The sequence below is a fragment of the Brienomyrus brachyistius genome, chromosome 13 (assembly GCF_023856365.1).
Source record: "Brienomyrus brachyistius isolate T26 chromosome 13, BBRACH_0.4, whole genome shotgun sequence".
In the NCBI taxonomy this organism is placed as follows: domain Eukaryota; kingdom Metazoa; phylum Chordata; class Actinopteri; order Osteoglossiformes; family Mormyridae; genus Brienomyrus; species Brienomyrus brachyistius.
In genome coordinates, this window is record NC_064545.1 from 6,903,728 (window position 1) to 6,914,276 (window position 10,549).

The following is a 10,549-nucleotide window of genomic DNA, read 5'->3' on the forward strand; positions in this document are numbered from 1 at the left end:
TATAGTCACATTGATTTCTTTATTAAAACACTGACATTCACTCAGGATTTCATGTATAAATATAAAGTTAAGCATTTGACACGACAAACCAAGCGTCCCTATAAACTGGCAACATTAAATACATTTGAGTGTTTAGCAAAAGGCTCTTAATTACAAATGTACAAAAAATGGTCCTCATTTTCCAGATTTAATTTGCGTTTTTGTCTGACTTCTCCGCGCAACCAGGCAAAATTACACGTGGCACATAAATTACATTGAATGTTTCCCTAAAGCAGTGGTCGAAAAATATGATACAGTAGTTCCATAGGCAAATACACCCGTTTAAATACAAGAAGGCAGGCCGAGATGGTGGGAAAAAAACAACACGAATGAACCACGAAGGAATCGGGGATAATTCGACTTTAAGGAACAGGGACACCGTTCTATTATTGGCAAAGAATTAATGTTTAGTGGTTTTTCCTGCTCGTCAATAACATGCAGTAACCAAGTCCAATATTTTGTCTTCCCGCGTCCTTTAAAGGAATTCATTGGCATTCAAGAATGTACGGTCAAAATAAGTCTTTTGTCGTTTTAGGCACCAAGACGTTTCATAAAACCTGGTAAATGGGGTTTGAGTCATGAGCGGTTTGAGGGCAGTTGGTGGGAGACGGGACGGATGTTACTGTCTCCCCCAGTATAGATCCTTCTCTAGGGGAGGTGGGACTGCCTTCGGACCCCTCCTGACTCGGTAAAACAGGACAAGTGGATGCATCTGTCGAAATTCGCTCCACAATGCTGGATAGACAATCCAAGCTGGAAATCACGGAGTTCTTGTTACTTCTGGAATCTGAAGAGAGATTTAAAAGCCGTGAGATGATATAAATAGATTCATTTGTGCTGTTTTAGATACGTGTCTTTTTTATAATGATCAATTATCCGAGAGGTATAATTACTTTGCATGATATATTTTAAAAAATAACATTTAAATAACTAACAGACACAACATTATTATACCGTGGCTATAAGAAAAGAGGTCATTTAATCAATGTTGTTTTCCAAAGTGTGCGGGGTTTTAAGAAAAGCTGCGCTTACCATTTGGAGTTTCGGTGAAGTATGTACTGTCGTAGCTGTTTCGTCTCCTTGACGTGCATGTTGGACCGTTAAAATCCATCTGAAGAAAGAAATACAGACGTTAAAATGCGCTAAAAACACGAATATCGATCATTCGTTATTTAAACGTAAGCCTGCAGTTAATGTGCTAATTGTAGCACATTAACTACACACATTAAACTAAATTGAAAGTGGAGAAAACGCTTTTCGTTTCAAATTAAATCATCCAACTGTCCAAATCTTGCTGCATCTGCATTTTTATTAATTATGTCTCACCATTCCGTCTGAGCAGTTGGATCGGGGGCTGGACGCGTCAGAGTCGCCGCTGTAGTGCTCCAGCACAGGGTAATAGTTCTCGTCCTGTCCCCGGAGCAGGGACTGCAGTGACTCGATGTAGTTGATGGCATTTCGGAGGATCTCCACCTTGGGCAGCCGCTGGTTGGGATTCGTGGACGTGCACCTCTTAAGGGTCTCAAACGCATCGTTGACTTTGCTGAGTCGCCTCCTCTCTCGCATGGTTGCCGCTTTCCTGCGATCCGCGTTGGTGGTCTTCCTCTTGCAGGCTTTGCACGCCCAAAGAAGGCACCTGCCAGCCTGGTGGTGACCGCTCGGAGCTCGAATGTGTTCGTCCTCTTTGTGGTTGTAGTCGTCCGACTTCAGAAGGCCCACGTGAACTAGCCTAGGGTCCAGGTCCTCGAAGAAGTGCATGTCACTTGTGTTGAAGCACGGGTCGTCGTAAAAGTCGTCTGCGGATGGAATTGGAAAGGCAATATCCGACAATTCCATCGTTTTTTTCGATTTTAAAATCGAAACCAACTGAAATATTACTTTTGAATGATACTGAGTTTTCGCAAAATCTCCAGACGTATAAGTCTAAAGGGACAACCGAAAAACTGCTTAAATGTATTTTTTTTTAGCGTTGTCAGTCCTAGGTTCACATACGACAGCACCCTTTGGGTACCTGTTATTGATCCCGAGCATTGCTTTATTTATATGCGTATCAGTAACTTTGGGGCGTGTCCTGCCCATCCGACAGCTGGGCAGTCAGACCAATCGGCTCGCGTCTCCCGGACTGGGGCCCCTAGAGGGAAGGGCTTTCTTGTCACGCGTTTCGTGCTCATTTTTACAGAACCTTCAAGAAACATAAATAAACCTTAATTATTAATGTAAAAAGGAGCGTATATATAGAAATTACAATTTATTTTCTAATAATTTAGTTATGTCTGTTTTACATGCTTTAAATGACACTTGAAATTTAACACCCCTATATTTCTCATAGATATCGCATTTTAATAACTTTTTAACAAATTTAAAAGGAGGAACTAAGGAAACAAAATAGTTTTACGACATTACACTAAATTAGAAGTAACGCGAAAATGATACGGGTACCATTGACATTGTATTTAAATTACTGTAAAAACGATTAACAGAAAAACATTTATTTCGTAGTTGTGAAGTGTGGTGAGGCTTATAGTGACTTACGAAATCTACAAGATTTTTGTATGAGCGAATGACGATTTACTATGAAATGGAGGTCAAGTGAATCAGCACATTTTTTTTATTTCAAACAGAATTATTGGCAATTTAAAGCGGACTGTCAACAAATTCATACAGTAATTATTGCAGGCTACAGAACACGTCTGCTGTGTCAGTTTCCACTGTCTATCAATGGCAATAAAACATAAACATTGGCGAGTTAACTCCGATATTAAATGTGTTACTATAATTTATAAAATTCATGTTAGGAATATGAAATCCTAACCCCGACTAAAATGATATATTTCCTTCGGTTAACTCAGGAGGAAAAGATATGGAAATCTTCATCGTAATGTTGAAATTTTAAAGTGCAGTGTGTATTAAGTCTTTGATTAAGTTCCGTTATCTAAATCGGTGAAGACGGTACGTTACATTACAAAGCTGCTAACTGCGGGAACGAAGACCCGATCCGGCATGAAACCCCGGAGGCAGCAGATGGCGGTATAGATTTAACCTGCCTTTAACCAGGAGGGATCACGCAAGAGCGGCTTACTATAACAAAAATGTAATTCCTAAGTACAAGGCTTCGCATCGGCATATTGTTACTTTTCAGGTATATGCCGAAACAGCTGAAAATAACAGCAAGCTTACAGCAGAGTGGTGTTTATTTCATTTATATCATAAATACTTAAAAAAAGATGGGTTCAAAGGTTTTTATTATTATTATTAAATACACAGAGCAAAGGAAACATAAATTACAGCCTAACACGTTCGTTTCAATTTTCATCGATAGCACAATAATTTTGGAAGTATCCTTAAACATTTGGATGAAATAATTAAAAAGACGATCAATAAACGCACGAAGCTTCGAGCAAACCGAAAAACTAACATTTCAACTACAGATACCTGCATTAATGAAAATGTTTCTTTGTATATATACTAGATTAATATATAAATGTATATAATCAATTAATTTGCTTGCTATGAACTTTAAATATACACAAGCTGAAAACAAAAAATGAACCCACTATACCGATTAATACGGTACTCAACAAGAACACTGAAACGCATGCTTTCCCTGTACGGGAGCGAATGGATGAATAAAATGAATTTCTTCATTCAATTGAACAGCTGATTTATGACGCATTATTTGAATTTCCATGTCCTCCTAAAAATATCTACACACATGCACATTTCGTCAATACAGTTTTGAACTTTCAAGTTTAATAATAAACCATTTATTTTTAATAAAAAACGAACACTGAAATATCCAACAGCAAATTTCTCATCCACACCCTAACGCACCAAAATACCATAAATTAAAGGGAATGTGAGTAACAGGAATTCAGAGTTTCAAAATCTCTTGCTACTGCTAATATATAATTACGGTCATACGGTTTCAACAACTGAAAAAGGACAATTCTCTCAGGGAGAAACTGTACACATACAATCAGTAAAAAATGTTAGCAAAACAGTTTGCCGCAAGCAGTTTTATTATGAATAAAAATGTTCTTAAACGGACCATCATATCATTATTATTTATTTTTCATATATTGCTTGCCAAGGACTGAAAACTTGGGCCCTGGATGTAAAGTGGACACCTTCCCTCAGTAACACCATTTGTCATTAACCTCAGCCACTCAATCTGGAATGCTACACACGTTAGATTGTCACAAAAACCTGGTGCTCCACACCCAACACCACGCACCCAAATCACAGCTTACTTGGAGTGCTAGAGCAGAGCTTCTCAAACGTCATGATCAAAGGTTTGTATCTGTATGATTTTTGTTCAAAGTCAGGGGTCGGGAACAGTTTCCAATAACAAAACAGCATTTCATGACTATAACTTTCGATATATACATCAATATATAACAAAAATGTGAACTTTTTAACACTCGCCAATCGTTTAGACTGTCATTGGGTGGGAGTTATGACGAGTTATGTGCGTGTGTGAACTTTGGTGGTTCTACGTTGTATTTTTGTACTTCAAACCATATTAAACCTTTTTACGTAAACCGTATTGATCCAAAGCTGCATTATCGGATGGATCCGGATTAGCATGTGGTTTGGTCTGCATCTGAACTGTGATCCGGACTTTGAGAACCCCTGTACTAGAGAGTCCAACACAAACACTCGGCAGTGCAGTTTTAGCACTGCAAATTCTATCTTTACTCATCTAGATTTTGACCAGCTTGTTCCAAAGGAAGGTGCGGCATGGCATCTCAGTGGGCGGCACATTAGCCTCACACCTCCAGCGTCAGGGGTTCTGCCCCCAACCCAGTGAGTGGAGTTTGTAAGTTCTCTCCCCGTGTGGGTGGTCTCCTACAATTCCAAAACACGACGACTGGCTTCATGTTTACCAAGGACTTGTATGAGGAAAATGAAATGGAACACATCTTAATACTGAATGTACCGATAAATCCAATTTGGTTTGATTGGAAGGTTGTTGGTTCAAATCTTTGAGCCCTTCCCATGGTCAGCAGAGTGATTTCACCATTGGGCCCTTGAGCAAGACCCTTAACTTGAATTCATCCAAAGACTGACTCACTCTGCTTTCTCAGTTGCATGTTGCTTTGGATGAAAGGATCAGCTAAATATACAGAAGTAATCAACAACAGGAACACTTACAAAATGCCTTTGGAAGGAAGGGTGTGGGGTCTGGACAGGGTGTTTATGTGTACAAATGAGAGTGGGTGAGCAGGATCAGATACCAGACCACTCCTCCAGAAGCTGATCTGTTAGGTACTCTCCAAAGCCGGGCTCATGGTCGGCACATCCCGCTCTCTTGGCGTTGGTCAGAAGATCACCCAGCTCTTTGACCTTGGGGACCAGAGGGGCGAGGAAGCAGCCCTTGACCGTGCTGGCCGTGTGTGGGTCGCCGTGCTCGCCGGCCAACTGGCAAAGCTCCACCATGCATGACAAAAGCTCCTTCCACTGAGCAAGCATGACCTCCAGGGCAGGGATGAGGGAACATACATCCTCACACCCAGGTTTCTGGCGGACCAGAGAAAACAACACATGCAATGAATTCGACCTTCCAACAGACTTCACAAGACGTTCACTCATCCTCAGTCTAGTTTTCTTATATTTAACCTGATTCCGAGATATTTCATACCATGAAAAAAAACTGCACATTCACGCCACATTAATGCACATAGAGAGGTTGTGACAGATGTGTAACACAATACAAAGTCCAGTCCAGAAGATCAAATGTATATCCAATAATAAATAGTATCCACAGCCTGTAACATATTCACCACAGATATAGAATAGAGTAACTGAGTACGTCGGAAGTGAACGCATCACTGCAAACAGATATCACAAAGCTGAATGATAGAATGCAATTTAAATAGAGCTGACAGTTTAACTTACATTCTCCATGTAAAAGAGAAAATCATTGTCGGAAAGACAGATAGTAAATTGATGTCGTCCGATTCGGGTCTGGTAATATTATAGCAGACTCATGAACCGCTGTTTCTATTTTGACAACAATGTACAATGTGTCAACTCCCTCCCCCAAGGTGTATCAGTGTCTCAAAATCCAGTCTGCGAAGACAAAAATCCTAATAACACTGACAGTCTATACACAATACATAAAACTGATGGTCTATATATAGAGATGACACAGATATATAAAAAATTTATGAAAACTACTATAGCACTTCAGATAATATTAACCAACACATTTGCAATTTAACTTGCTTAACAGGTGAATTTTAAGCTAAGACATTTGCAAGCAAAAATGATAAGATTAAAAACATGCAACACTGTCCTATATGAATCATCGTTTGGCATACGTGGTAACACACGCGGGAAAACAACAAACTGCTTTTGGTCTGGATGGATAACAAGGTGTTCGAAATGGCTGACGACGGACACTTTGCGGTGCCCCGGAATCGATTTCGCACGACTCGTAAACCTACGGGAGCAGAGTAGGAATCACGCAGGGCGATGTGGCATCGCAACGCCACGTATCTGGCTGTCCTTGCCCTGGCCACTGCGCTTAATCTCCCGCAATTTTCCGGAACTCAGGGGTAACGTACACTCTGGCCGGCATTACCGCGGGGATCTCCGGAACGCTGTGGGGGAGGTTTATGGCCTCGCTATGGCTCATGTTACTCTGCTGTGGACCGCTGTCTTTCGTAACATGGGATCTTGCGTTGAAAAGATAGTATGACATACAGACGGGAATGACTTTCAAATCTCATAAATCACTGGTCCTCAATCAAAGTTAAGTTTTATATATATATATATATGTGTGTGTGTGTGTGTATCTGGCATGTGTATTTTAAGACTAAACACCTTCATTAATGAGAAAGTTGAAGACCAAACGGTTGGGAACAAGTCCTGCATGCAGAGGATGGACTATCTGGATACATTTGGGAAGCAGGGTGGGTATGTTGAGATCAGGCTGTCCAGTGTGCTTGGGGGGGGGGGTTACCTTGATGTCCTTATTGCAGTAGTGTGCCCCCCGCTCCGTCAGATAGGCCAGCATAGCCTCAGCCTGCTTCTGCTCCTTCTCCGATTCCTGATGGAAAAAGCCAGCTACCCTTGGCAGGGCGACATCATGCTGCTCAAATATCCGAGCCTGACGGAAATGTAAGAATATAAGGACATGGTCCATAATGCAGGGCTTGGCTGCACTCTGGCATTTTATAACGCTGTAATAAATTAGACACACCTTACTGCCCATTTCCCTTCAAAAGTAACTATCCCTATACACCGTCTGAATATCAACCAATTGTTGAAGGTTACGTTTACTGCCCTAAATCAACGGCTATATTATGGCTTTTCACAGCAAAGCCCGCGCCCCCAAAGGGCAACTAACGAACTTTTTCATTCTGCCCAAAACTATAAGACCTTACTGAAGAAAGCAGAGAACTTTATTGGGGGAAAAAATCATTGAATAAGGAATACTATCCTGGATGTAAGATTTACCGATCATTAAATAGTAAACTACTATGCTTCTTCTTCTTGAAATATTTTTTTTTCTTATATATAAGAATATATAAACAAAATCTGGCTGATTTAATAACTTAAGTAGTGATATTGAGAAATAAACGTGGTGTAGTTTAAACAAAGTCTGTTGTATAGAAGTGCCTATTGCTTAGATGTATAGCCAGATGGTGCCGCTACCCTTACCAGCGCTTGAAGCCTGTAAGCAGCCTCCATTAGCAAGGTCGTTACGCCGCAGAGACTCTCCTCCACCACGGCTGGCAGGTTCTGCGTCACCCGGCTGCCACTAAGCGCTTTGTGGTTTTTGCAGATAGGGAGGCTAGTTTTCAGTCTTTTGCAGCGTGGTTCCGACATATTTACATGTCACAGTGAAGCCTGCAAAAAAAAGTAAAGAAATTTACAGTGTCAAAGACTGGAATCCGGTATTTTAATGCTATGCAACTTATGACATTCGTATTTATTTTTCACCTTACGGAATCAGTTGACTCCCAGCAGGTTGTTTGCCCCACCCAAAGAAGTTAAACTTCTGCAACGGTAACGGCACAGCAGGACGGCATCTAAATGCTTCCCGTGCAGCTCAAGTTCATCCGGCGCACATCCTGTGCGCTGCTGTCCGCGGAGAGAGGAGATGGGACATCTGAGCGATGGGAACGGCAAAGAAATAAAATAATGTTTAACAGCTACCAGACGTGCACGAGATTTCCCCCCCCCCCGTATTGCAAAACAGGCGCTCGTGTAATTTCTAACGTGATTTAGAGACACAATGAGATTTTACGTTTTCCTCACAGTCGTTCTGTGTTTGTGTTTATACGGTAAATGTACCTATATTTACACACACAATGGGATATTTACAAATAATTGGCAAATTTTGGTGAAAATAAAAAAAAATCTGTAACGAAACGTCTGCAGCTAAACTACAAATACATTTTGTATGTGCTGTATTATGGTGGACTGTTAGTCCAAAAAGCTTATTTTAACACAATATTAAAGTAGAATAGGCTTCTATCTGTGAAATATATGTATTTGGATTCTGCCTTTATAAAAGCTTTCTTATGTCAAGAGTATGGCTAAAACACCACAACTTTGTTTCATTTGTCTTGATTTGTCTGTTCATACATTTTGAATTTGGAAGGGGAATTTAATTCAGAGTACAACCGAAGTCTATAAACATCCTTGTCTGAAGTTTCTGCATTATACAATGACGCCAGTCTGTGAGGTTCAGCTGCAGCATTTGCATGTGCCATACGTAAACACAGGGGTGTCTTTGTTTTGGAATGTATTTCCCCGTTGCCACGTGGCCCTCCAAATCCGCAGCCCCCCTCGCCAACATCCCCCCAACTCATACCGACCAGCCAGAGGGGGTCTCATGTTACTGCGGGGAGACCACAGCCGCGTTCTCCCCGCAGATGACAGACACGGGGAACTGGGCGCTCCTGAGAGGACAGCTGACCCTCGTATTAGAGCGAAGGGCACCCGGCGGAGGTCAGAGCCAGGGTCAGAGTGGGGACTGGTGGCCTGACCTGCATGGTGCTCCCACAGTCCCCTGGAGGAACCACCCTGGAAGGAGTAACATTTACGCCCAACTTGCTTCTGTAATATCAAAATGAAACACAATACCTATGCAAGTCCGAAACGATTATCTGTAAGTATTACATGAACTAATAAAACAGAAAGCTTTAAGAGCATTATTTTTAAACTGATCATTTAGGTTATTTTCCCAGAAAAAGCGAAGTATGCTACTGACTAGGCTTCTATCTAAGCACAATGTAATGTATAATTTTACATGTACAGATTATAAATGCATCTAAAATACCACAGCTGGATTAAGGGGGTGTCATTATGCATGAGGATCGAAGACTTGAATATTTTAATGACCGTAATGACGTATCAGGATCATTTTTATATAGTTTGTATGGATGTTCGATTAGATGGGGGTTCTCTTAGTGTGTGTCTATTAACATTCGTGAAGGTGGAATTTCACAAAAATCTGGTAATTTTCTCTGTCATACCTCACATTTACGGCCATAGAAATCCATAACAAATTATGATTATCTCATTATTTAGTCATTTTGAGTGGATTAATGTCCATGAGGCGACAAGCTGTCTAGTCATATTTGATCATGGGAATCCGGATTGGAAGCTCAGAAGTGACAGGATGGACCTTCATCTATAAATATCCTAGTATAGGATAAGGAAGCTGAATGGGGCTGATGCAGATGCAAATGAAAAAGAGAAATTATTTTTGTGGACCATTGTAATCAAAACAATTAACCAAAGTAAGTTTGGTGGAACTTTTTTCTGTCAACATCCCAGGAATACTGTATATTAACCTGATTAGTTTTCTATTGGGGGTTAACAGCATCTTCTCTCTGATGAGGAGGGTCCCTCAGGTGGAGATAGTCACACACATTGAGGCCTTTGTCCAGCCTGATGCCTCCCATTATATAGCTGCCCACCCCAGGGGGGACAGTCAGCCACGTCCACAGCCTTGGTGCTGATGTCAGTGCACAAATTGTGCAACATCACCATAATTCATGTTTTTCTTAATTTTTTTTTTTCTCACACTGCTGCTTCTAAATCTGAAAAACAGAAACATAAATTCAACCATAGAATGTTTTACATCGAACCTTGTGGATTTTGCTATGAATAATTATTTTATGTAGTAGGGGAATGTTGCAGTGAAAACCTCAAGTTACTCGAGTGCCTCCGCAGTTTTGTAAGAGGAAGCCACTGGCCTAATATACCAGCTCACTGGACCCAGCAATGGGATGGAGCTGGGCTCCACTGGGAGGGGGGGAGACTCACCCTCACACCTGCCACAGAACGCAGCACGGGCAGCGGAAAGCCTTCCGCGGATCTACCATGACAACGTAGGCATTGTGCTGTGACGTCACACGGTCTCGGACAGCGTCACACACAGACCAGGGCTCAGGTCGCGACCCTGTGTGTGCGGACGACAGGGGATAGTGGGCCGGGTCACAGGATCCTAACGTTGCTGGCAGAATGGCAGCATGGGGGGGTGGATTAC

The 10,549-nt window shown here is 41.5% G+C and overlaps 2 protein-coding genes across 3 annotated transcripts; both read right to left on the bottom strand.

Moving 5' to 3' along the window:
- On the bottom strand, positions 1 to 2,072 carry myod1 (myogenic differentiation 1). The gene is made up of 3 exons (XM_048973419.1): positions 1,366 to 2,072; positions 1,072 to 1,150; positions 1 to 826 (listed from the first exon to the last, which is right to left on the bottom strand). The coding sequence occupies exons 1-3, from the start codon at positions 1,873 to 1,875 to the stop codon at positions 588 to 590; spliced, it is 828 nt and encodes a 275-aa protein (XP_048829376.1). The 5' UTR covers positions 1,876 to 2,072; the 3' UTR covers positions 1 to 587.
- A 1,968-nt stretch (positions 2,073 to 4,040) lies between these two features.
- zgc:172145 (Ferritin light chain, oocyte isoform-like) lies at positions 4,041 to 8,179 on the bottom strand. 2 transcript variants are annotated; one of them, XM_048973136.1, is made up of 4 exons: positions 7,995 to 8,179; positions 7,708 to 7,896; positions 7,007 to 7,153; positions 4,041 to 5,559 (listed from the first exon to the last, which is right to left on the bottom strand). In XM_048973136.1, the coding sequence occupies exons 2-4, from the start codon at positions 7,873 to 7,875 to the stop codon at positions 5,269 to 5,271; spliced, it is 606 nt and encodes a 201-aa protein (XP_048829093.1). In that variant the 5' UTR covers positions 7,876 to 7,896; positions 7,995 to 8,179; the 3' UTR covers positions 4,041 to 5,268. The 2 variants fall into 2 exon arrangements, with proteins under 2 accessions (XP_048829093.1, XP_048829092.1); XM_048973135.1 differs by having other exon boundaries at positions 7,990 to 8,178.
- Between the last annotated feature and the right edge of the window lie 2,370 nt (positions 8,180 to 10,549).